At 47.8% G+C, this 27793-nt stretch overlaps 1 protein-coding gene across 2 annotated transcripts in view; it reads left to right on the forward strand.

The window, feature by feature from the left end:
• HIPK3 (homeodomain interacting protein kinase 3) overlaps nt 1-27793 on the forward strand; it is a 754208-nt gene that overhangs the window by 538011 nt on the left and 188404 nt on the right. For both annotated transcript variants that reach the window (XM_069623579.1, XM_069623578.1), the window contains exons 8-9: nt 6202-6325; nt 12446-12564. In XM_069623579.1, the coding sequence (XP_069479680.1) occupies nt 6202-6325; nt 12446-12564 (243 nt within the window). The remainder of the gene's footprint in view (nt 1-6201; nt 6326-12445; nt 12565-27793) is intronic.

Genomic DNA, 27793 nt, shown 5'->3' on the forward strand with positions numbered 1-27793 from the left:
CTCTGTCTCAACAGAGACAAGACAGAAATACTCATAGTAGGCCCCAAACAAGTCCTCAGCAAACTTGACAGCAAATACGCCTCCTTCAATATTGATAACACAAACATCGCCACCGCAGCTGCGGCTAAAACCCTAGGCGTCTACCTAGATGCCTCGCCCTCCATGTCCCGCAAAGTGAATGCTATCGCATCCTCCGCGGCACTAGCTACCAAGGTCATAAACGCTGTTAAGCCTTACCTCTCCCCCAAAAACGGCCTTGCTATCGCAAGAGCTACAGTAGGAGCTAAGCTTGACTACTGCAATGTCCTACTTCTAGGCACCTCCACCAAAAACCTAAAAGGAAACTTAAAACTACACAAAACAACGCTCTGAAGGCCGCCCTCAGCATCGCTAAAAGAGAACACATATCCCAAGCAAGACGAAACGCTCACTGGCTCCCTGTTAGAGAGCGCATACTCTTTAAATCACTCCATTATCCACGCCTGCCTTGCACTAACAGCACCACCGTACCTCTCAGAAACCATCCACAGAGACCGCTCCACCAGACCCAAACACACCCAACACTGCAACCGACTCTCCGTCCTGACCTTCAAAAGACAAAAAGCTGGTGGATCCAGCTTCACTGTGCTTGCAGCTAAGAGCTGGAACGCTCTACCACCGGCCCTCAGAAAAGAACCCTCCAGCACCAACTTCCGTAAGGCCCTCAAAACACAACTTTTCCAATAATACTCTAACCTATGCCACTATAGCACATAGACTTAGAGAATGTCATAGTGATCAATACCTCATACTATCCTGTACTCTGTATACTAATCCACCTCATGAATACTATGTTTACTAAACCACTATGTAAATCTATCCCTGTATAGATACGACTGTACCCTGTATAGACACGACTGCACCAGACTGTAACGTCAATGTATAAACAACTGTATCTGCAAGCAAACCACCTTGTAACAGCACCACGATGCCCCTGGGCTGTTGGCGCTTTATAATTCCAAATAAAAATAAAGGACTCGAATCTACTCTAAAGGATAGAAGAAAAGCCCAGAAGGAACTGGAAATGACAAACTAACAATGGCAAAAAAAATAAGACTGGGCTTTTTTGGGAAAATGGTCACCTGTGGGTGCTGTACTGCAGCTGAGAAATCAGCCTGCTAGTAACCTGCACAAAAGGTAGTAAAAATAAAACACTTCCGCCAGCCTTTTAAGTTAGTCAGTGTAACAGAAAGTTACATGAGGAGTGGGAGAAGGAGCTACAATGTAAGCCCCCAGCACCCCACATAAGGTGGTGTGTGCGGGACCCACAAACTGAAGGGTGTAAGTAAGATACAAATTATCTTGCTACTCTTGGGAACTGTAGTTCTCGGAGGAGAATGTATTTAAACATTAAAGAGAAGTCCAAGGGACACCTCAGTGACACTGCACAGAGGGCGCTGTGTCACTAATTACAACGCAGATGGCTATATTCACATATGGAGGTTACATAACTCCATAAAACAGAGAATAAAAATACCTAGTCAGAAAAAACGAGTGTGATAAAGTACCACTGACTCAGGCGTTTAAAATTAATAAAGTCCAGAGTCCAGCAAAAGTGCTGGCGGTCTCTGAGATTAAAGGCAATTGGCACAACTGAAAATTCTCCCTAACAAGGGAGTGGGCTCATTTGGATGTTGAAGATAAATTGTGAAAGGCTGGATCGTTGGGATACCCCACAGGTGATGCGAGTGTGTGACCTGAAAGGGGACCTGTTTGTGTGTGGCGTCACGGTCTCTTGTCTGTTGAGAAGAATTCTGTGATCAGCATAGTGCGGTTCCCTGTAATCTGATGCCTAGTAAATTGTATCAGCAGGATTTTGTCGCTGATGGTATTGATTGCTCCAAAGTTATCCTTTTTGATATGTGTATATGGTGTTTGTAACAGCGTTTTGACTAGGTTACCAAAACGCTTTATTCTACAATCACTCAAATAGGAAAGAAGGTAGATTGCGTTCCCTTCATATGTCTGAATTAGTTTTATGATTTTGTGTGAGGTTGTGGGTTTCCTCACGTCCCCAGAGTTGTTGGATCATTTTTTCAAGTAGTTTTGCCATAAAGGGTGTATTGGGGACGGGTTGGTAGCTTGCAGTGTTGTAGTTTGCTGGTGTTCTTTGAGTCGATGCTCAAGTATTTTTGATGGCTTGAGGGATAACTATTAGGTAAGATTTTTATAGCAGTGGTAAATCTTCCTGACCTGTTTCAACCCCAGACCGGTTTGCTTTACTGGTGGATTATTTTTCTTTGTACCTCTGTGTGTGGGAATCTTTTTCCACACTCAAAGAATCTTTTACTCTTATCATGGGTGTCATTTTCTAGACTCTCCATAGTGTCTTTTTAAAGTTGTCCTATTTGACAACTTTTGGCAATAAGTGCCTGTTGCTGGGTTGCCCTAGGGGCTCCCCTTTTAACTTTCCCTGGCTAACCTTGAGAGAACTACAGTTCCCCAGGGTAGAAAGGATCTTTGGATCCCTTTTACATTTTATTTGGTGAAACTAGCACATCCCCCTATGTGGAGTGCTTATCCCCTTTCACAACAAAACTGTAACAATTTAAGTTTACCTTTAATGGCTGATGGCAGTGATACCTTTTATTAATTTGGTGCACCTTTACCGCGGGCTGTATGCACAGCGATAGTAAAGGCATCCAAGGGTGCTCAATTTGCCAAAATGGCCCTTGTCTTGTTTTTTTTGTCATTTTAGTGTTTCTTGCCCTTCCTTGTTCCTTCCCCCGACATCCAGGGTGGAAAATGTTTGTTATTTTTATCTTCGGCGGGAGTCCCCTGTACTTCTGTCCAGAATCCAGTCTGTCTGTGAAGGCAGGAAGCGAGGGAGGAGTCTAAAGCTCCACAGCCCTTTGTCTTCCTCCTTGCCTGAATGGGGACACATCCCAGTAGGCGGGGGGGTGCTGACTATCCTGATTGGACAACCAGACCGCCCCTTGTTGTAAAATGCAGGGAGAGAATGCAGAAGTTGTGCTGTAATTAAATACTCTGAACCTGGAAGCTGAAGATAAGTCGACCACTGGAACCAAAACCGAAGAGCATGATGAAGAAAAAGCATCCAAGGTGCTTTCCAGCGACCGGAGGGCCTGCTGTGTTACCTGTGCCTGCTGTGGCCCTTTCTGCCAATCGACCTCGGGACTCCGAAAAAAAAGACCCTGACCCAGAGCCTGGTTAGACCCGCTAGACTCAGTATTTTGAGCCATGACACGCCCTGCTGCGACCTTGCGGGGCTACAATACCATGGGTCCTCCAGCCATTGTGCGATGCACGGTCTTCTGAATCTTGTAGAAACTTTAATGGCAGCCTGCTGGTTCTCCAGAGGCACGAACCAAGTCACCTCCCCAGAGTGCTGGACCTTTTTAATGACGGGAATCCGACCAGCGATATTCGGTCTTCTTCTGTGCTCCTTTAAAAGGTGCCAAATCCACAGAGCCGCATCCAGCCACGAGGAAGACCTTGCCTATAGCCTTCCCCATTGATCCCTACTTCAAAGTCCCTTGCAAGGTCCTGTTTTTAGTCACCACGACAAGGAATCCACCAACTGAATTTTTGGCTGCAGATCCTGAAGTTCTCCTACTGCAAAATATTCTGTGCCGAGGTACTGTTGGCTTGGGTATTTACTTGGCTTAAGTCTCTCTTGATTCCTGTTTAGTTCTGGGATATTTTCTGTGATTGGGAGGCCTCTCGTCTAGTTCACACAGACTCACTGCTGGAATCATCCTAGGGTGTCTTCTGTGAAGTCCCTGGACCCTCAACTAACTCTAAAGTAAAATTCTCACCTTTTTGCAACAGTCTTCCTTAGGAACTCTGACTTTTGCTACTGAAGAACCTATCCTGACACTGCCTGTTGGACACTCGTCCCTAATGACCACCCTTCTGCCACTGAGAACATGCTCCAAGAATAAGGGAAAGACTTTTAAGGCATTGGGCCTTTTGCCTAGAAAAAAGTGTTTAAAAGTAACTTACTTTTAAACGAGTTGTTCGGTAACTGTAACTTTGAGAGAGAGCAGTTACAAAAGTTCTTACTTACCTTGAATGTGTGTTGCACTATTCTGAAAAGTATATGTAACTTCTTTCTTTCCTTAGAATTTTTTTTGCCATTCTAACAAAGTAGATGTAAGGGTCTATTACTCAACTGTGATTTGGTTGTGCCTCTTCCCAAAAGTAATGCTGCTGGTTTCACTTTGGTTTCACTTTATTGTTCCCGTTAGAATAATTGTGTACAAGTGTTCCCAAACTGGGTCTTGCTTCCCCTGACTTGCTGTTAGCCTGTCCAGAATAAGTCTGCTCTAGGTTTTACCTACCTAGAATAATTGAGTAATTCATAAAGTGTAACATTGAGTTTTGCTTTCCCTCGTCTATTTTAAACAGACACAAGAGTCTTGGCACAAGAGTCTTACCTGCCTCAAGTATATGGGTTTTACTTACTTAGCTTGAGTTAGCTGTGTGACATCCAAAAATAAGTTACAAAAGTTACTGCTTACCTCAATCTGTGTTTCACTGATCTAAAAAGCACATGTAATTGAATATTACATCCTTAGGTTATACTCACCTAGTATAACTGTGTGTTATCACAAAAGTAGTTATAGATTTTTTTTTTTTTTTACTGCAACTAGAATAAGTGTTCCACTATTTACAAAATGTATTTTGTCCAGTTGACGGATTGTGATTTGTTACTGAATGTCACGGTACAACTGATAGGGTATACTACCCTTGAATTACTGAATGTAATCTGGAAGTAACAATGGTTTTTACTCCCCAAGAACTTGTCACCTATACTGAATGTTTATGAAAAGGTTTGACTTCCCTACAACTGTTAGGTTGTGAACCTTCAAGCATAGTGTTGTGTTTTTATAATTGTGATTACATTTAATGTGATCGTAGTTATTGCCCCAAGATGTATCTGAGCCTCCTTGTATTTAAATAAACCAATTATTTGTACAATACATAGTGCTTTAGTTTTTTTTTTGACCCATTTGTATGACAATTCCATTTGTACTGATTCTACAGCCCTATCTCCCTTCTAAGATGAGCCTGGCCGCTCTGTCTACACTGCCAACAAACTCAGGTGGTACAGCCTTATACTAAGAGGGCAGTCTTGTACTGTCTCGGTTCAATGGTTTTGATGATAATAATAATAATTGATGAAGTTGGGTAGAACTTCAGAAAAACTGTCCTAACAATGTTTTGTTTCATAGATGATTTTGGTTAGTGAATAATTGGTGGGTATGTTATCTATGTACTTGCCACCACCATGATTTGGGTCGTTCAGCACTTAAATGCCCGTGGGTTATCAAGTATATTTACACTTAGATAGAACTTTGAATAGTATTTTAGACTTGCTTTGTTTGCAACATTTCTCTTGATTGTTCAGAATAGTATTTTGTCCATTTTTAATTTTTTGCCTCTGTATTAAGTATTTCAGTGTTTGGAGAACTGTGACCTTTTTGTGGGTATAGTTCTAATGATGACAATATTGTCACTCCTCTGGTCTGCTTCCACAAAAAAGCTCCTGAAACTTGAATTGCAGCATCAGGGTGCGTTAAAAGGCATGATGTAGAGAATTAACACAGTCACTGTTTTCACTTCAGGTCCAATGCAGACAAGTTTGGATTTTGACATTTGTAATACCAATGAAAATTATGTCAGCAAAATTCTGCAATTCCGATTCCTGGGCAGAAGGTGGAGGGGTTGGACAATGGGGACCAGGAGTTTTTTTCTTGATGGTGTTGTAGTCCTGTTCACACAGCAAATCCTCAATATAAAATGTGCCTGTTTAAGACCATTAGGGGTTGCCTAGAAGAAAAAGTTAAACATTGTTATTAGAGTAGTGAGTTAACTGGCATGGAGCCTGAAACACTAAGCTCAGACTTTGCGTAATTCTGGGCAAACAAAGTCAGCAGCTTTTTGACAGATTAACAGTGCAGGACACGTGTCATGTATGTATGGGATGTAATAAGTGAAAACGTAGCTGCGATGCAAGCGTGCTGTCCTCAGCAAAACCACACCCACAAAATGGTCTACATATGGTTACCACAAAATCATAAATGCATTATTTTACAGTTGTCAAAATCCAAGCATGAACATAGTTTTATTTGTCATCTTTTTGTCTCTTATAATCATTGTCTGTTTATGTGCACTGGTTCTCCCTCTTTGTTTTAGGCATTGCCAACATCGGGCCATTCAATTATGCACCATGCAATTCCACTTCAGGCGGGACCTGCTCAGTTTGGGTGCAATGATGCCTTCCAGCAGACACTGATTTTATGTCCCCCAGCAGTTCAAGGTATGATTCTGGAGGTTTTGTGCCATGCTTTGAAATAGTGTCCTAATTTAGACCTGCATGTATTCCAATGGTTAGACCAGCGATTGAATGAAACTTTGTCCATCTGCCTAGAAAAGCTGTGTTGGCCTTTTATTTTGTTTATTTTTTTGTTACTAGCTACTTGTCACTGGATGCTAGCTTGGAAAGGTGTGTAGGCTTCATGGTTGTGGGAGCGTTAATTCCTAAAGATAGGATCACATTTTTGGTTCACATGCACATAGAATTGCCACAATTAAGCAGTGCATTTTATGGTCTTCCTCCTATAATTTTTTTGCCAACTTAATAAAATAAGTGCTCATACATCAGCCCATGGTATGTCCAAGTCAATGTGTCTGCCTATACTGCACATGGCAACAAATCTACCCAGTGTAAACTAATTTAACACCAGCTGGAACTAATCTAATTGTTCTTGGCAAAGCCATTTGTGCAAAGCGCATAATCTTTGGGTTTTCATTTGTCATGGGGAAGTAATGTGCAACAGCGGTCACTGCTTCACTAAGTTTCTGACCAATAATATTTATTACATAACAATTCATAGTGGTCACAGCTGATCAGTTATTTAAAAGCAACCACTTCTGCATGGACAGTTCTATATGTGTGTTAGGCAGAATTGCATGCAGTACCCTCTAGGACCACCACATATAATTAGGACTACAGGTGTAAGCAAAACCAACCGTTGGTATAAGTCTGTGCTACATAGTTTGTCGTAGCGAGCTGAGCAGCCAGGTTTATCCCAAGAGGGAATGTGAGCAGTACAAGGATGTTAGAGGTCTTACAATCACAATGGTTCAAGTAGACACTTATACTCAAGGTTTCTTGGTAAAAACAGATTCATTTATTAGTCATTTAGAAAACATTCACTAGCAGGAGGCAACTTAATATTATACACAAATACACTTCAATACCAAACCAATACGTTTCTGAGTAAATTGGACTCTCCTGAAATAGGAGCAAAATGGCATTTCAGTTACTTTGGATGGGAGTTAAAGGCACAAGTTAATAGAATAGATCACAAATACTTTCTCAGGCAGTGCAAATAGCTTCAGAATAGTTTCAGTTCACTAGGCCAAAGTCAATTGACGAGTATCTTGGAAAGGAAAGCGCAGTTCTTGTAGTAAATGGTAAAGTCTTTGCCAATGTTCTCAGAAGTAGTTTGTACAAAAAAGAATCATATGTTGGGTCACAAGCTGATTAGGCCTGCATGTTGGGAAAGTTTCATGAACTTCAGGTTGGCACAGTACCTTAGTATGAAGAAAAAGATGCAGCTGTAGATGTTGGTTCCTGGCAGCTCCTGCGGATCTCACTGTTCCTGAGCCTCCGTCCTGGGGACGAGGGAGGACGTCGGGGGACTCCTGCACGGGGACGGGTCAAACAAGCTGGCAAAATGGAAGATCTTCGGTTCGAGTAGCTGGTGTCAAGCACACAAGCTGGTGTCCTTCTCCCTGGTTAATCCTATCTAGCTCGAGAATGGTATCCAGGAGGCTTACGATTGATTGGTCGGACCAACTCAAAGGAAGAAGTCGTCCTTGAAGGGGCTTCTCTGACGAGATTAACTTGGCGATTCGGACCGGCAGCAGGGCTTCACCGGGCAAACCAATGGTCGAGGAGTTGCAGCAGCCTTCCTCTTCCAGCTCGTCTTCGGTTCTTTCGTTCCAGTGGTCAACTTTCCTTTCCAGTCCAAGAGACTCGCCTTTTAAACAGTTTTCTACCTTTCATTCCAGCATAGCTGCCACTCATCCAGCAGGGTGGCTGCCCTTGCCGGACAGTCAGCCATCCAATCATTCCAGAGTGTATTTGGGTCTCCTAGGAGACTAAGCACAGGCAGTTTCGGGCACCTCCCTCACTTCCTGCCCACCCCAGACACTCAGACACCAGAGGCGGTCTTCAGTCCTGAAGCCCGCCAAAGGCATAGAAAAAAAGGGACCAGACCTAGTTTGGCGCGCAGAGACAAACTCTAGAAGGACCTTTCCAAAAAGAAATGGTGAAAAAAGAAGACTGGGTCCTGTTTAAATAAAGGTGCTTAAGGCCATCTTGAAAAACTTGGCTCCCACGATTTTAAGCTATCGGTGTTCGCGGTCGGGAAAAATCATGGTAGTTCGTTGTAAACCCATTGCCACCAGAGATTTCGATAGGAAAGGGTAGCATTTGACTGCTACATATTTCTAGACATAGGGGATACTATGTAACCCCGCCAGAACTCTATAGGAAGATAGGGTGTGTGCTGGGTCTAGGAATTTAAAAAGACTAGTAAATTCTCTAGGAAACAGTAGTTTATCCCAGAGAAGGTATTTTAACCTTTGGGAAGTCCAAAAAGACATCCCTGTGTTATTGCACTGAGGGTGCCTATGGAGTTATCTTAAAAACTCCATAATCAAAGAACACAAGAGTAAAACACACATCAAAATACACGAGAGTGGGGAAAAAAGGCTCACACTCTTTCCAGGTAAACAAATCAAGTCCTCAAAATCCAGCAAAGTTTCTGGGGGGTCTCTAAGGTGAAGGGAATTAGCACATTTATGAGAATTCTCCCTAAAAATGTGTCCTGTGTTCAGTCAAAGTATCCCACACTGGCCAGACAGGGTTGCTGATCTGTTGTAGTGTGCACTGGAACTACCTCTGTTGTGAGGGAACAGTAGGGATCATTTAATTCTGCCCAGAGTTTCCAGCATGGCCAGGTAGGTGCTCGGATACATCACCCACCTGTGCTATTTAATCTCATTGCAACTCTGCTGTAAAGCCTTATACGGGATGACACCTCACCCACCTCTGTGTAGGGGCAAGCTTCATTATTCCCTGTGAAGGTGTTTTCGCAGCCAGACTTCTTCAGTATTCACCAATTTTGAGGACCTGCCTGTTAGGTAGAATGTCCATCTTGTGTGATATTCTCCTCACCCGGTGAGTCCCCAGCACGTTTTTACTAGACTATTGTCTTTTTTCTGACTGAGTGAGTGGAAATCTTTTTCCCCACTCGCCATTCTTGTTTTATACTCTGGGCACCCCCTTTTTGGGTTGATTTTCTATGTCATCTGTAATTTCCTATTGTAGTACACCTTATGTGCAGTGTTATAGAAGCTCCATGAGCTTATATCTTTGGTTTTGTTTCATTTCCTTATGAGAACTACTGTTGCCAAGTATAGGAGGTTAATTGTTATCCTACATATACAGTTCTTGTGAGACCAGCACCCCCCCTTCCCTCCCTCATATGGAGTGCTGAGGGGTCACTTTGTGTCTCTTTCCATTCTCCTGTAACATTTTAGTTACAGTAACAATTCCATCTGAGAAGCTGGTGGCAGTGGATACTTTTTCTACCAATATTTTTAAACGTACAACGCAGGCTGCGTTCACAGCTGCGGTAAGCCACACATTGGACACCATCAAACCAAAATGGTTCCTGTCTTTTTTGCCAACTCATGATGGTTTGTTTCTTGGTCCTTCTGCAATTCTGGATGGGGAAGTCCTTGTGGGTCTTTTCTTTTCACCGGGATCCCTTTGTGAAGCCTGCCCAGAGGTGCCATCCAGTGTGTCTTGGAGGACAGGAAGCTGGGAGAACTCAAACTCCACAGGTCATTGTCCTCCAGCGTTCCAGCTTTGATCCACTTCCAATGGGGAGTCTGGCTTTCCTGAAAGGACAGCCTCTACTCCAAGTTTGAATGATGGCACACATGTTGAATGACTGGGTTCCTGCATAAAAGCCGAGAGTCTTGATGCTGAAGCTAGTCGATCCTTTCCAAAGAGGATCCGGAGAACGTCTGCAGCTAACTTCAGGGACAGCCAAAGCCACTTGAGTGACTGCTGCTTCTCCAGCTCTTTTCCAAGCAACAGGGAAGCTCTGATCCGGGCAATTTCCTCCCTTAGACTCATGGGACCAACTAGTCTGAAGACAACCTGCATTTCAAGCCATCCCACAACGAATTGTGACCTTCAGAGGCTGCAAACCGCCAATACCCTGGGCCATGTGACCAGTGTGCAGACCTCAAGCGGTAATATACCGCTCCTTGAATTCCCCTCATCCGAAGGCCTGGGCCGAGGGAGCAAGCGGAGTCGACCGGCTGTAACTGTTTTTCACTGGTGCATTGAAAAGGTGCCAAAAACACAACCATGAAGAATCCTTTGTGTGAAGCCTCTCCACTCGACTGCTGCTGCAAAGATCCATCCAGTTTCTCTTCTTCTGTATGCCTGACCAAGAATCCAGTGACCGGGTCTACTGCTGCTGCATCGTGCAAGCTTCGTGCTGCAACTCTTCTTCATACTTAAGGTACCGTGAGACTTTTGCTAGAATTTAAATAGAGCTACTTTGTTGCTCCTGTGTTGCTGGAGTACCGATTTCTGTGTTTGGGTGTTTGCCCATAAAAGTTTGCCCGGGCCTAACACCTGTGCGCCTACAGGGAGCCTTCTGCAAAGTCCCTGAACACTTTTTCCGAAAAACAAACTCTACTTGTTACAAGTAGTCTTCTTGTACTCTTGACATTCTACAGCTTGTGCCTAATCTATTTTGAACCCCAATCTGACTCCGAGACTCTTATAACTAGATGGGGAAGTACTTCTAAAGATTCAGGCCTTTGTGAACTTAATCAAAGTCTTACCTGATCTGTGTTGATCTTGATTCATTTATTTTTCCTTGAACCAGTGATTTACAGTATTATTTGTCAGTGCAGTGCTTTAATTAACTTGAATTACTTCCAACTATTCTAAAAGTGTGTAACAAGTTATTTTACTTACCAGTGTCATCAGTTTATGGTCGATGAATACTGAATATAATACTTACCTGCATCACACCTTTAAGGTTTAACATTGAATTACAACTGCAAACGCCCTACTGTATATATGTATAAACATTTCTCTTGCCTTAATTGAAGATTGAATTTAACACTTCATAGTATGTTTAATAAATGAGTATTTGTCTATATAACTGTGTGTGTCTTCTTGACTGTTTGTGTGCTCAAAGGTCTTTACACTCTTCTACAGTCCTTCTCTCTCCTAAGAGCCTAGCTGCTCAGGTATAGCTACCAAACCTTTTGGGTAGTTCAGGCCTATACTAAGAGTTGGAGTCCTATACACTGAAAGGTGGAGAGTCTTGTATATTCCTACCTTAGGTGGATTTTAGAAAAGCTACCTAACACTGCTCTGAATCTTAAGGAATGTGAGAACCTGCTGGGAGGATCCCTGTCAGCTGCCATTGGTCCGATGGTATTTACATATTATTGTCATCACAATATTATTTAAAACAATAATCTGTGTATTTTCACTATTTACAATTGTTTTGATGTATTGTTTCATTAATTTAACTTGCATCCTGAATCCATTAAATCCTCTTTGCTCTCTGTAGCCAGGCTCTTTTCCTCTTCTTTTTAAGCGTGTTGATCCCTAAAAGTCCCCACTGTTTTTTATTTTTAATCTTCGTTCGTTATGTGAAAGGCAACAGCTCCCTTTAGCGGTGGTAACGGGGGAAGTGGGCGCATGACAGATTTTGGACAGACATACATATGGCCTTTTATATAGTATATGTTTTTTGTACTTTTCTAAGTTGGATTTTCAATCATTAGACTAGGTCGTAAACCCACATTTCTATTTTCTTTAATTTTTGGTGAATTGTCTGCGAATTCATGTTTGTTTCATAGTAAATATAGATGTGTATCCCTCCAGAAAACTTGAATATCAGTCTGCTACCAATAATTAGGCAAATGGTACCAATAAAACAGAGCAGTAGGCAGGTGTTAGCCACTTATTGCCGCCTCCACTGCTGTGTTCACATCAGACTCCACCAGTAAGTTACAGATAGCAACTCCACTATTATGTGACTTGAAGATGGTTTAGTTGATATTAAAGCATCTTTTTGTTTATGCTAATTACTAGGCACAAAGTGTGATTTGCAACAAAAACACCTATATTTTTTCAAAGTTAAAATATATTTTTACTTTTCTAACAATACTTCTCTATAAGTCATACATCTACTTTTTTTACTCCCTAAAAAAATCTCCCCTCCTAAAAAATCTTCTGCAGTCCTGCATGGGTGTGTGCAGTAATTTAGAAATGAGTCCTTTAACCCCCCCTCTTATTTTTTTTTTTCTTCCTTTTCATCAGGCATGCCCACAAACCGCGGAAACCATGGCAACTACTCTGTAAGGGTAGATAATTCAGTCCCTTTGTCACAGGCTCCGGGCATGCAACATCTTCAGATACGACCAGGTGTTCTCTCACAGGTTTGTATGAAATCAACTTAAGGCTTGATTATGGTTGTTTGTTTGATATCTCAAACCTAGCCAGCCATGAAGTAATAAATCGTTTTACTATTGGTTGACAGTCACAAAAAGTGAATTCAGGGCTCAATGCCTCTGGAGTGGGAGCAGATCTGCCCGACTGCTGTTCATGGACTTATGTAGCTATAGCTATTAAAGGAACTCGAGATCTTCAGTTCTTTCCTGAGCAGCAGGAGCAATGGTGGCAAACAAATCTGTGCTGGGATAGTTTTTCGAAAGTACGGGCACGGTCTCCAGCTTTTAATTTTTTTTCTTTCCGGCATTTTCTGTTTTCAGTATTGCAATTTTGTGGCTTCTACAATTGCACTGGCCGCTGGTTATCACCAAATTTGTGTCTAGGTACGGCAGCACATAGTTTTCATCAAATGCAAAGCATTGGCAACTATCTTGACAGGCCAGGCTGGGTGCTGCTAGCTAGTGCAGCTGCCTCATGATCAAGTAGATGCAATAATATTTTTTGATGCTGGTGATTAGTCTAGCCGATTCAAAATTAACTGCTTTTAATGTGGTGAGAGTTATGGCAGGGATGCTGGAGAATAGTTCCTTTCTTCCTTGAGATGTAAGAGAAACAAGGATTGTATTGCATGCCTGAAGTCTGTGGGTGTTATGAAGGGCTTCACTTGTTATATTATGTTTTTCATATAGTGCACTATCACCACCTGCGTGGTCCTCTGGCGGATCTGTAAGGCAAGATGGTAAGGGGGTGGAGGTTAGTGCGACAGAGCAGGAGAAAAGAACAAGAGAGCTGTAATGTGCTGTTGTCAACTTCAGTTCGGTTTACACCGTTGGCTGAGCTGAAGTGTGATTTCGGTTGGTAGCGGTCCTATGCTGTTGTGCAAGGCTATGTGTGGTTTGTTTTGTTGTTGCAGTGTAGTGAAGTGCTTGCAGTTTGTGCTTTAGAGATATGGTTGTGTTTGGTTCAGAGTTGGAGCGGTGTATGCAGAGGGGTGAGTTTTTTAGTACGGTTGGTAAGTGGCATCACTATCTAGATGTGACGAATGCTAATCTCCACAATTCTATCTAGATGTGATGCATGTTAATCTACACAATTCTATCCCCTTTAAACTGCTCTAAATGCAAACTGTGGCCAACTAACACAATTGGCCCCCCTACAGATTGAGGCGAGAGTTAAGGGCTGCCTTACACAAGTAGGTTAAATGGTGACTATGGCTGATGAGCATAAAGGGGCTGAATGCTGGGAAAGTAGGTAATGAGAGAGGTGGGGTAGTTTATGGAGTATAGTGATGGCTATACCCCCTTCCTACACCACACTTAACTTATCAGTCGCTGCCGGTTGACTGCTACAGGCGAACACGTGCAAACGCAGACTGGCGCTGCTTATTCATGAGCTGCCCTTTTCCTTGGGGCCCTTAGCCAAAAGGGATTGCCCTGGAGGGCCGATCTTTAAGGACCTCTTCGGCTAATCAGAATTGCATCATCTCACCACGAAAAGAGTCCCACTTTGCAGGCGAATCGGATTTCGTAGGACACCGGATTACCTCCGACGAGGAATCACTGGTGGTTGAAGGTGACCTATGGTGCCTCTTCTTGGCCTTTTTAGAGGAAGATGAAGCCTTGAATGAAAAGGAAAAGAGCCATGCCTCATTCGCTCCACATAAGGACAACAAGGGGAAGTCCAAGACTAAATCTTCAAAGCCAAGCTTAAAGCCGGTGTCACACTATGAAATCTCTCAATCCGGCAAAAATTTGTCAAGAGCTTCGAGTTGAGGACCTAGCCCTTCTATGGTTCCGTCGAAAGAAGCACCAGGCTTCAAAAACTTCGCTGTCTTCGCAACCCCGTCGGCATTGGGGCCATCGACACCAACATCGAGGTTGACGCTGACTAAACCGGCACCAATTTCTAATCGGTCTCCGACGACTATTTGGACATTGACGAAGCCAATAACAGTACAAGACGAGGTTTACAAGGCTTTACCTAAAGAAAATACTATTTTAAGTCTGTCAGCTATATATGAGGAAGATCAGCCCTCTGACAATACACCACCTTTTGGTCTACAGTTTGGCACCTCCAGGCTAAGAGATTTATATGATCTCCAGTCAGCCAATGGTCTGGATACCTTGCTAGAGTTAGTTTGGCAATCCTGACCCCCTCTGAGCATGCTGACTCCGACAGAAAATGTATGGGGAAGATTATGGAATTTATGGGATAGAGTTTTCCTACTCCATCTTTCGAGCAAGGTGATATGACTGACAACTTGGACCAGGGTCCTCAGAGACCCAATTTTACCTTTCCAAATGGCACTACAGAAAAGTCTCCGCAAACTGGGACACCCTGGAACCTGCGGCTGCAGGTAAAAAATAAAAAATAAAAGTACAGACCTTGCAGCAGTGACCCAGAATATCTTACCAATTATCCCACACCTGAAAGCTTGGTGGTTCAGGTGGCTACATCTCAGTCAGCTTACCCATCCATCCCTCCGGACAGGGTTAAGAGAGTGGATGCTTGGGCACCAAACCTTTTTACTGTGGCTTTGAAATCCACAAATGTGACTTGCACATTGTCTAGATTTAAGTTTACCCTGTGGGACTTTGTTGCTATGGTGGCTGAACACATAACGGAAGGTGAAGAAAGAGGTGGAATCATTAAGGATGGTAAGGAGGCTATTGGTGAATGCCGCCAGTCAGGCTTGGATACAGCAGACGGCATCAGCCGATCCACGGCTGCTAGCACAGTATTATGCAGATTTGTGTGGTTGAAGAAGTCGGGGTTTGCACCACACGTGTCGGCAAGACTACTCAATGGCTAGAGGTTGTTTGGCAGCAAGGCGGATGAGAGTTTGGAGAAGCTGCAGACCTCAAAGGCGGCTGCTAAATCCCTTAGCACCGCCATTAGACAGCCTCAACAACCCTACTTGTGCTCATCTTCCTGGAGGGGTAAGTCCTTTCGATACTAAACAATTGGAAGAGGACAAGCTGGTCAAAGGGGTCAGAGAAGATTACCCCATGGTGGACGAGAGAGAGCTGCTAAGTCAGCCCAAGCAGCAGCAACTTTACCTTCAGCCGCTGCTTCAGCTGCCTCTCAACCACTCTGATGCCTTGACCCACAAGACCCCAGTGGGAGGCAGACTTTCTCTGTATATGTACGAATGAGGGCATTGGGTCCTCCGACGTATTCCATATTTATGACAGTAATCACCACAGCTGTGCTGCTTTGGAAATTCTTTCTGCGTCCTGCGTCGATGACATCGATACACTGTCCGCGAGGGCCTCCGGCGAGCCGACGTCACCTGATGTTATAAGTAGGACGCACGACGCCCGTAGCCTCAGTTCTGTTTTTTCGGCGAACGTGTTCGCTTTGGAGATCTCGGCGCGCCTCGATTCTACTGAATCTTGTTCTTTCGGTTCTTCAAACCTGTTTCTTCGTTGCTACTTGTAAGCATGTTGTCTTCGGCTTCTTCCACCCCGCGGTCCGGGTTTAAGAAGTGTCGTGTGTGCAGGTCCAAGATGTCGCTAACGGATACGCATAACGCTTGCCTCTGGTGCCTCGGGAAGGACCATGATACGGACGACTGTGTTGACTGCCAATCGCTCACATCGAAGGCCTTGCGGGAGCGTAAGAAGAAGCTGTCGGTCAGTAAGGTCGCCAAGCCCCGGAAGTCGCGTTCCTCTGGTCTTTCGACGGATGATTCGAGGGGTGACTCTCAGCATCGTCGTCGTCGTGAGTCTGGGGGTTCTCGGTCTGGGAGTCGGTCCCGCCATTCCTCTGCCTCGTCGAGGCACTCCAGGAAGCGCTGTCACAGGTGGCCTTCCTTGTCCTCTTCCGAGGACTCCGCCCGTCGGCGGGTTGCTTGTCCCAACAAGCATTCCACTCCAGAGGAATGGGATTCCTTCCGAAAGGAGATGTTGGCTATTTTTCAATCGCAGGGCTCAAGTCCGTCCGTTCCATCTGAGGACGCCGGTCGTGGCCATGCTAGAGACACCGCTCGTCTGCCTGCGGGCTCAAGCAGTCGTCGCGACCACCGGGTGCCTTCGAGGTCCCGGTCGGACAAGGATGGTCGCTCTAGGCATGCCCGTTCCAAGTCCCCGTCCTCAACGCCCTTGAGACTGCGAGAACCTGTGCAGTCTTCGAGGAAGACTTCGGCGGCGCCGAGGTCGTCCACGGACTCTCTTGAGGCTCCGCCTCAGGAAGTCGTCGGCGCCCAGGCTGTCGAGAGGCATGCTCTGGGCTCTGCCCTCGAGGCCTGTGTCGAAGCCGTCGACGCAGATTCCATCGACGCCTTTCGAGGCGGCTTTGTCGGGGATGCCTCGTGGTACGGAGGAACCCCCCAGAAAAGCTCTGGCTCAGGCAAAACATGTCTGTTTCCTTTTCAGTTCCCTCTTTCCAGTCTCTGGATTATATTTCTGAGGTGGATGAGCGGTCTGAGGAAGGTGAGGTTCCTGCAGGGGTTCCTGATGACATTGTTTCTGGTCATAGTCAACTTGAGAACCTGCATCAGTCGCTGCACGATGCCAGTGGTCTAGACACCTCTCCGGAGGTGGCGTTTGGTAGGCCGGAGCCTGGCACGCATGCCGAATCCTCATACCGGCACCTCATGTCGAGGGTCACGGATTACCTGGGGTGGTCTGTCCCCCCTGGGGATTTTCAGCAGGATGACCTGACTGATATCCTGGACCATGGTCCTCCAACTGACCCGGTGCTGCCATTCCATATGGCCTTGCAGAGAAGGGTGGCTGCGGCTTGGACTTCTCCAGAGTCTCCCGGCAGTGAGCAAGTTCTTGCCGAAGAAATATCGCCCGGCCAGTGGCGACCCCTGCTACTTGACAACGCACCCTACTCCGGAGAGTTTGGTGATGCAGGCGGCTACGGCCCCAGCAAAGCAGGCGTCGTACCCTACAATCCCTCCTGATGGGGACGACAAACGTTTTGACGGCTGGGCGAAGAAGGTATTTTCTTCTGGGGGTATGGCGCTTCAGGCGGCCAACTCGGTTTGTGCCTTGTCTCGTTTAACGCAAACTCTGTGGAACTGTATTTTCTTAGCGGCTGATCAGATTTCCGAAGGGGAGAAATGGGATGCTTTCCTTGCTATTGTGCAGGATGGCAGGATGCCATGTGTGAATCCGTTCAGTCGGGTCTGGACATGGTTGATTGCGTCAGCCGGTCCATTGCGGCAAGCACCGTAATACGCAGGTTTGCGTGGTTGCGGAAGTCTGGTTTTGCTCCTGATGTGCAAGCCCGGCTCCTCAACATGCCCTTTGATGGTGAACATCTTTTTGGCAGCAAGGCTGACAAGAGTCTTGAGAGGTTGCAGACCTCCAAAGCTGCAGCAAAGTCGTTGGGCACTGCAGTTCGCCAACCTCTGCCTTTTCGTCCTAGGGGACAGCAATGGAGGGGAGGTTCTTTTCGATATTACTCGTCCTTTAGTAAATCGAGAGGAGCTGCAAGTCAAAGTGGACAGAGGTGGAAAACAAGGTACTCGAGGTGCCAAGGCCGCACGAGCAGTTGCCTCTTTGCCCTCAGGCACTGCCACAGCGCTTCAGCTCAGTCATGAGGCCCATGCTTCTCCGGTTGGGGGAAGGCTGGCGCAGCATCTTGTAGAATGGCGTGCCATTACTTCAGATGTGTGGGTTCTGGAGATCATTACCCACGGCTACTGTCTTCCTTTCTGGCAGAGGCCTCACAACACTCCACCAGGGAATCTCTCTTTGAAGAGTCCGGATCCGCTCCTTGCGCAGGAAATTCAATCCCTGCTGGAGAAAGGCGCCATAGAACTGGTGCCTGTAGCGGAGAGGAACAAGGGATGGTATTCCCCTTATTTTTTTATTTCGAAGAAAGACTGGGGATTGAGACCCATCATGAACTTGCGCGTGTTGAACAAGCTCCTCAGGAAGGACCAGTTCAAGATGGTTACTCTTTCTCAAGTCCTCCAGGCCCTTCAACTTCAGGACTGGTTGGTGTCTCTCGACCTCAAGGACGCTTATTTTCATGTGCCGATCCATCCCAAGCACAAGAAGTACCTGAGGTTCGCGGTTGGCGACTCGCACTTGCAGTTTCGGGTCAAGCCGTTCGGATTGACCTCCGCCCCAAGGGTTTTCACCAAGCTCATGGTGGTGGTGGCAGCGTATCTCAGGAAAGGGGGGGATTCACATCTACCCCTACCTGGACGATTGGTTGATCAGGGCGCGCTCTCCCGAACAAGTCCTTTATCATCTGTCCGTCACCTGCCACTCCCTTCACAAGCTGGGCTTTTCCCTCAACTTAAAGAAGTCCCACTTGACGGCAAACAGCGGCTCCAGTACATCGGAGCAGTGCTCGACACGTGCCTGGGGCAGTGTTTTCTTCCCCAGGTAAGAGCTCAACACATTCAGCAGATGGTGCACAAGTTTCAGCATGCCCAGAGTCTCCCAGCGTTCGAGTTCTTGAGGTTGCTAGGCCTCATGGCATCCTGCATTCTTCTGGTGCCAGAGGCCAGGTTGCGGATGAGATCTCTGATATGGGCTCTCAAGCTCCAGTGGTCACAGTCCTCCGGCAGGATGTCGGATCCCGTTCAGGTGCCGCCCTCGGTCGCCCAGGACCTTCTGTGGTGGACTGTCGAAGGCAATCTGAAGAGGGAGGCTCCGTTTTGGCTACCCTGAGGTGACAATCGTGACGGACGCGTCCCTCACGGGATGGGAAGCTCATGCCAACGAGCTGACAGCGGTCGTTGGTCTGTCGGAGTCCAGACTCCATATCAATCTGTTGGAGCCCTGAAGGCTTTTCTGCCGACTGTGTGGTTCTGGGCCATCCAGCAGGAAATTTCGATCTCGGCAGTTCATCTGGCCGGAGACGAAAACGAGACAGCGGATGCTCTGAGCAGGCAGAGCACGATCTCTCACGAGTGGGAGTTGGCTCTGGAGATTCTCCTGGAGAGCTTCACCCTTTGGGGGAACCCCTCAAGTGGATCTCTTTGCCTCCAGTGTCAACTGGAAGTGCAAAAGGTTCTGCTCGTGTGAATTTCCTCCATGAGGAGCCTTGGGAGACGCGTTCGTAGTGGAGTGGTCCTTCCCACTGCTGTATGCGTTTCATCCGGTCCCCGTCATCCCGCAAGTGTTGCGGAGGTCCGGTTCCCGGATGACCCTCATTGCTCCGGCATGAGCCTGGAGGACGTGGTACCCGGACCTTCTCGACTTGTCCATCTGCCCTCCACGTCGTCTTCCCTACCGAGACGATCTGCTCTCATGGGACTTCCCTGAAGACGTGATGGAGGTGTTGCTTTCGGCCAGACGGCAGACAACAAAGTCCCTGTACCGTTGCCATTGGAGAAAGTTCTGCGACTGGTGCAGGGTTAAGAATGTGGATGCTTTTTCATGGAACATTCCTGTGGTTCTGTCTTTTTTTGCTTTCTTTAGCCCACAGGGGCTTGCAAGTGGGTACCGTTAAAGGTTACCTGGCGGCGCTGTCTATATTTAAGTCCTCGTCTGAGGAGTGTTCTTATTTTAAAATTCCTTTAATTTATCAGTTTCTGAAAGTTCTCACTAATTTGTTCCCTCCGTCACCTTTCCAGGTGCCCGGTTGGGATTTGAACCTTGTTATGAAATTCCTTATGGGTGCTCCGTTTGAGCCTTTGCATTCTTGTCCTTTGAGACTGTTGACCCTGAAAACTGTATTTTTCATTAACGCCAGAAGGTTATTCTTCCGGCATTTTATCCTCCTCCTCATCCTGGTAAGGAAGAGGAGAGGCTCCATAGGCTGGATCCTATGAGAGCTTTGAGTTTCTACATTTCACGCATGTCCGGGTCAGAGTGGACGATCAGCTCTTTATTGGTTATGCTGGAAGGCGTTTTGGACAAGCTGTGACTAAGCAGACTTTTTCTAGATGGATTATCTTGGCAATTTCTGAATGTCACCGTCTGGCGGGTAAGGACCCTCCGGTGGGCTTACGGGCCCATTCTACTAGGGGTATGGCTGCCTCTACCTCCTGCAGAGGGGTGTTCCCATTCGTAACATCTGTGATGCAGCCACATGGGCTTCGGTCCATACTTTTGTACGTCACTACTCCCTAGATTCCATCCATGGGCAGGATCTTGCCTTTGGCAAGGCGGTCCTTTACTCTGCAATTTGATTGGGCATTCTAAAATTGTATATTCTAAATTCTTTTCCCTCCTCCCGACGTTGGTACTGCTTTGGGAGTCTGCCATAGATATGGAATACGTTGGAGGACCCAATCCTCTCGAACAACAAGTTACTTTTACCTGGTAACGTTCTTTCGATGGGATGGTCCGACGACGTATTCCATATCGCTCCCTGCCTACCCCGGTACAGAATTTCTTCTGCGATTGCAGCTTAAGTTTCCACAAGGCTTTCTGTGGTCATACTGGCAGAAGATTGGTGCCACACGTTCTGGGAAAAAACTACAAGTGAGGCTACGGGCGTTGTGCGTCCTACTTATAGCATCCGGTGACGTTGGCTCGACGGAGGCCCTCGAGGACAGCGTATCGACGTCATCGCCGCAGGACGCAGACGCCAAAAGATTTTCCGAAGCAGCATAGCTGTGGCGATTACTGTCATAGATATGGAATACGTCGTCGGACCATCCCATCGAAAGAAAGTTACCAGGTAAGAGAGTAACTTGTTCTTCAGTTGCTTGGGCATTGGAAATTGTGGCCCAAGGTTACTTCCTTCCCTTTAAAAAAAAAAAAAAAAAAAGGCCTCCGGATCATCCACCAGGAAACTGTCAAAATTCTGGATCTGCTGCTTGTACAGGAAAACTTGAAAGGTGCAATAGAACACGTACCTGTAGCGGAGAGGAACAAGGGTTTGGTTCTCCCCGTATTTTCTAATCCCCAAGAAGGACGGAGGAGTGATACCCATCTTGGACTTAAGAAACTTGTACAAGTTCCTCAGGAAGGACACTTTTAAGATGGTTACCCTCTCTCAGATCCTTCAGGCTCCCCAACTCCAGGACTGGTTGGTATCATTGAACCTGTTACGCTCACCTGGTTCCCACGGGGGCGTCAACCGGAACTGGGCCGCTGTTATTTCCACCAGTGTGACGTGTAGCGCCGAGATGACTGACTGGACTGGCCCGCTCAGCCTAGTTTGTCTGGCTCTCAAGAATATTCTTCTGCAAAGGAGAAGAGGAATTAACCACCCGTGGAATTGAGTGTCAACCCACCTTCCCCACTCCTGTTGTCTTCCCACTGATCACTCTTGATGTCCCCTCCTTAGTCTCACCTGATGGTTTGGAAGGATGAGCTCTCCATCCTGCGTCGACCGCAGGGGCGCGTTGATGACCAGTTACTTCACTGGCGTAGAGGAATTGGTGAGTTCCAGTATTGACTCTAAAGTCCAATTGTTCATAAGAGTTCAAATGTCTGCTCTTCACTCTGTCCGATTCCTTGCAAGTTGCCTATTAATCCACTCGAAGATTTCCAAATGGCACTCAGTAAGATTCAGGTAAGTCTATTGTGTTTTTCTCCTTAGGGGCCGGGGTAGGGCGATGAAGCAGAGTTGACTGTGCCGACCCGAGATGAGGTGAGACCCCCGTGGTAAATCAGGTAAGTTTTGTGTGGGGTAACTGGTATTGTCCTTGCTTTCTCCCCTTAGGGGCCGGGGTACAGCGATAAAGCAGAGTTGACTGTGCCGACCCGAAATGAGGCGAGTACCTCCCGTGGTAAATCGGGTAAGTCCTTGGGGGTAGCTTGTATGGCCTTAGAGAGTCCCCTTGCTCACCTTGCTGTCTTTGTCTCCTTAGGTGTCGGAGGGCGGCCACGAGATGGAGAGAGCGTGATGGAATGCTGAAGTACCTCCAAGCAGGTGAGTTCAGCGCGGCGCCGTAGGAATGCGAAGCAATGCTTCAAAGACTTCTGTCTTTCAGTTCCGTGGCGAAATGGATCAGGATTCAGGTAAGGATTAAAGTTAAAACTCCTGTTCTAACCTTTATCCTTTTTGTCGTCTTGTTTCAGGAGTCCCAGGAATGAAGCGGGCGTGGCTGAAGACTGGAGCTGCTGAAAACACGGTGAGCGTTACGCTGCAGCAAGCAGAATAACGCGAAGCACGTGTGGCTGTCCGGGCGTGGTTTAAATAGCCTTGGAAGAAGATCCAGGTAAGTATTCTTCCACAGCCCCAACCAAGTAACAAAATAGTCCCTTCAGTAAAATAGTCCCTCCTAAGCCTCATTTGGCTTGAGTCTTCATGCAGCATGGTCTGCCACAGGTGAGTATGCAGCATGGTCTGCTTCAGGTAAGTTATCAATAATGAGCCTAGGCGCCCATGGCGCCAGGACTGTACCCAAACAGCCCCTAACTGGGGCTTTTGGGCATGCTCCAAGTGGCATGATGCCTGCTTCCGGGGCTGCTGGGCCTGGTCTGGTCTTCCGGGGGCAGGCATCATGACAGAACCATCAAGATGCTTACTTTCATGTGCCAATCCATCTCAAGCCCAAACAGTACCTGAGATTCACGGTTGGCGGTTCTCATTATCAATTTAGAGTTCTGCCATTTTGGCTGACCTCCGCCCTGAGGGATTTCACCAAGTTGATGACGATGGTGGCAGCGAGTCTCAGGAGAGGGGGGGCGGTTTTCACATCTACCCTTACCTGGACGATTGGCTGATCAGGGCCCGTTCATCCGAGGAAGTCCGGGAACATCTCGGCGTAACCTGCCACTCGCTCCACAGACTGGGCTTCTCCCTCAATTACAAGAAGTCCCACATACCATCCCAAAGACACCAATTTATTGGAGCAGTCCTGGATTCTTCCTCAGGGAACGCCTTGCCACCCGACGTGAGAGCTCACCACATTCTGCAGATGGTTACCAAATTCCAGAGTGCTCAGCATCTTCCGGCCTTTGATTTTCTGAGGTTGCTCGCTCTCATAACATCTTGCATTATCCTGGTACCAGAGGCTCTCCTGAGAATGAGATCCCTCACTTGAGCTCTCAGGACTCAGTGGTCCCAGTTCTCAGGCAAGCTGTCGGACGACCTGCAAGTTCTGGGCAGAGTTGCTCAGGACCTTCGGTGGTGGACTTGCAAAGGCAACATTCTCAAGGGAGAATCGTTTTGGCAACCATGGCCAGAGATAACGGTAGTGACAGACGCCTCACTCACGGGGTGGGGAGCCCACACTAATGATCTGACAATCGGTGGTTGTTGGTCTCCATCGGAGTCCAAAGTGTACATATCAACCTTTTGGAGCGGAGGGCGATCAGACTAGCGTTGAAATCCTTCCTGCCCTCTGTATGAGGAAAGAATGCCCTGATATTGACGGACAACACGATGGCCGTGTACTACCTCAACAAGAGAGGTGGTGTAGGGTCACTACCACTGTGAAGATAGGCAATGCTGCTTTGGTTCTGGGCAATACAAGAAGGTATCTCTGTCAGCACCTAGCCGGAGAGCAGAACACGGTGGCGGACGCTCTAAGCAGGCAGAGCACAGTCTTGCATGAGTGGGAGCTAGCTCAGGCAGTCCTTCAAGAGATCTTCACCCTTTGGGCAACAGTACTGCTCCAGGGAATTTCCCTCAAGTGGAGCTGTAGTAGACACATTTGTGGTGGACTGGGAATTTCCACTCCTGTATGCTTTTCCTCCAGTCCCAGCCATTCCTCATGTGATGAGGAGGTTGACAAAGTTCGGGAAATCCATGATCCTAATTGCTCTAGATTGGCCAGTAGGATGCGATACCCGGACCTTTGGGTCATGTCCATCTGCCCTCCAATACGTCTACCACAAAGAGGATCTTCTCCCGCAAGAGGAAGGTTGTGTTCTCCATCAGAGGTCAAGACACTCAGCCTTCACGCATGGTTTCTGAAAGGCTGAGATACAAGGATTGGGACCTCCCGGATGACGTAATGGAGATTTTGCTTTTGGTCAGAAGGCCAGCAAACTAAATCTTTGTGCCATTGGAACAAGTTTGGCAACTGGTGCAGGGATAAGAATGTGGATCCATTTCTATGTGACGCGCCTACAATGCTTTGCTTTCTGTTACTTTTAGCAAATCTGGGGCTCCAGATTGGAACCATTAAGGGTTACCTAACGGCGCCTTCCATTTTCAAGCGCTCCTCAGAGGAGATTCATATTTTAAGATCCCTCCGATTGTCCAATTATTGAAAGGCTTTACTAATGTATACCCACAGTTCCATTTACTGTACGTGTATGGGACCTCAATCTTGTGTTAAAGTTTTTAACATGTATTCCCTTTGAGCCTTTACACTCATGTCCTTTAAGACTCGACATGAAAAACTGTTTTGCTTATTGCAATAACATCAGCCCGCAGGGTAAGAGTTGCAAGCTCTTTCTTGCAAACCTCCTCATACGGTATTCCATAAAAAGACAATTCTCCAGCATGGGGTCTGGCATGGATTCACATGCTCATGAATATTCCCCGTCGTCAGGCCGGGAATCCTCAGTAAAGAAAAAATCAGTATCAGTTTTGTTTCTGATCTGTCTTTCTTAGTAGTAACAAATCACTGATCTCTGGGTCATACTGCCCCCAGCCAATGACTGCCCTCTACCTAAGCCCCTCCCCTGGCAGCCCTCCTCAGATTTTTACCGCACGTTCAAGTGTTGGGAGTCCTCGTGTTTTAGCTCTCGAGCTTTTACTGCGTTTTCACGCTTTTTCAGGAGATTTTTCTCATTTTTTTGGTTAATCGAGCCTCAAGCTCCACCGTTTCTACTTCCGATAACGGGGACCTGTATCGGAATTCTTCTACGCCCCTCAAGGGTGAAGTTTTCGTCGAGTTACGTTTTTCTTGGAAGATTCCAGAAGATCTGTGGCCTACCTCAACGGACATGGCCCAGGACAAGGGAAGCTCGGGATCCAAGCTGTTCAGGAGCTGCCCAGGATGCGGATTGCAAAATGTTTTCAAGGAGTACGAGCATTCGAGATGTCTCTACTGCCTTCATGAGGACAAGACGCACGTGGAGAAGGACTGTGCGTTCTGCAAGAACCTGTCGGAACGGACCAAGCAAGACGGTCGTTCCCGCCTCGCCGCTTGGCTGGAGAAGGGCACAGCAGGTGAGAAGGCGAAGAAAAAGTCTGAGTGGCCTTCTAAGTCCTGTGAGGGCACCCCGGCGACGGGGGCCCAACAGAAGGCCAAGCGCCGCAGGCACCCGGAGCGCCGAAAGGTCGGGCTCTTCGGCTGCCAGGCAGGGTGCGACTTCCCCTGCACGATCAACCACGAGCCAGCGCTCTGGTTCGGGGAAGAGGAAGTCTGAGAACCCGGGTAAGCTGCTGGAGAGGCCCCGGTCGATCTCGAAGGGAGCCGAGGGGAGCGAGGCGATGACCCCCCCCCAAAGCGAAGGCCCAGGACGCACCTAAGGTGGTGAGGGCCTTGATCCACCCGGCAAAGGCCTCTATCGAGGTTGTCGCAGTGGCCCTGGCGAAGCCGGCAGAGGCTACGCCAGTGGAGGCGGCCTCGGGACCCAGAGTTTCCCTACCGCCGCGGAGGGAATTCTCTTTCCAGACCATCGTGAAGACCCTGGCAGAAAAAGAGGGGGGGGGGGGCCGGTGGCCATTACGGGCTCTGATTCAGCCTCCGAGGAGGATCCGGTGGAAACTGTGAAAGGCCCTCAACGAGAGGTTCATAGGCCTCAAAGAGAGGTTCGAGAAGGTTCGATCCCAGGGGAAGGTTCCCGCTGATGTGATCGAAGATGGCGACAACGAGGGCCCAGTGGAGCAGCCATCCCTTCCGTCGCAGCCATTACCCGAGCCCCAGGATAGCTCGGCGGCCATTTTGTTGGCGATCCAATCCTTATGTACTGAGATAAGGACGAGGTTACCACGGAGCCCGACGGAGGATCCAGAACCAGGCCTGTCGGGAAGCCCTCCGAACAAGCAGAGGAGAGACCACCCCGCTCCGCCCTTCGTGCCCGCGAGGCCTGTGGACCCCCTCATCCCCCTCGCCGGACCCTCGGGAGGATACGGCGACTGATACTGCGACGGGGACGGACGACGGCGACGCCGATGACACAAAGGACATCCTGTCATCCCCCCCACCCCCCAGGCCTCTCCGCCCGACGAAATTGGCTCTTTTGACGCCATGATAGCCAGGGCATCCGAGCTCTTCCAGCTCTGCCCTGAGGAACAGAAAAAGGAAGGTTTTCTTTACCAACGACGAGAGGCCAAGAGAAAGACGGTCCTCGCGGTGCCATTGCTCGACGACATCTGGGACGAGGGGCTGGCTATCCTTAAGAACCCTTCCACGACACCCACCAAGAGGGACAGGTACGAGAAGAAGTACCGGGTCCCCGATGCCGCTCCCTTGTGCCTCAGGGCCCAGCCCACACCGGACTCTGTCGTCTCAGCAGCGGCCAAGAAGAAAGCAGCGGGTGCGGCGGCTTCAACTTCCACTTCCCCAACGGACGGCGAGGGCAAGAAGTTGGACTCCATGGGACGACGAGTCATCTCGTCGGCGGTGACGACGATTAAGGCTGTCAATGCTTTAGCGATTGCGGCCCGTTACAACAGGGAGCTTTGGTTCAAGATAGCTCCTCTGCTAGACTTCCTACCGGACAAAAAGAGGGCGGAGGCCCTATAGATTCTGCAGGAAGGAGGGGTGGCGTCGAATCACGCCATAACGGTGGCAACGGACATTGCCGATACCGGATTTCGCCAACTGGCAACGGGGTTTGCCTCCGATGACGAGGATGGCTCAAGGCGACGGACTTTCGCCAGTATGTCCAAACCAGAGTGTTGGACATGCCGTTCGACGGCAACAACCTGTTTGGAAAGACGGTGGATGAGTCCCTCCAGGCCATCAAGACAGACACAGAAACAGCCTGTGCCCTAGGAGTCCTTCAGCAACGGCGGCCCTTTCGGAACTCTGGAGGCAGACGGGGAGTCTCCAAGGGATCCAGCGGCGGCTCTTCTACTTACCGCCAGGCGGCCCGCTCCTCATGCCAGGAGGCCTACAGAGGCCGCAGCAAGCAAGGACGGTCTCGCCGCCGTCGGCAAGGAGGCCAAGGTGGCAAAGCCTCTTCCAAGCAGGACTGAACCGGCCGTAGCGTGGTGCCCCCACCGAAGCACCCCGGTGGGAGGCCGGCTGACGAAGTTCGTCAGCGTGTGGGAGTCCATCTCCACCGACCGTTGGGTGCTGGACACCCTGGCCCGCAGACTCTCGCTGGAATTTCAAAAGAAGTGTCCTCGAAATCATCCGTGGCCAGGAAGGAGAATCCCGTCCCTCAACTGCTGTTGGAGGTAAGGGCGATGCTCAAGAAGGGTGTCATCGAGCTCGTC

The sequence above is a fragment of the Ambystoma mexicanum genome, chromosome 11, assembly GCF_040938575.1.
Source record: "Ambystoma mexicanum isolate Mex_15411 chromosome 11, UKY_AmexF1_1, whole genome shotgun sequence".
In the NCBI taxonomy this organism is placed as follows: domain Eukaryota; kingdom Metazoa; phylum Chordata; class Amphibia; order Caudata; family Ambystomatidae; genus Ambystoma; species Ambystoma mexicanum.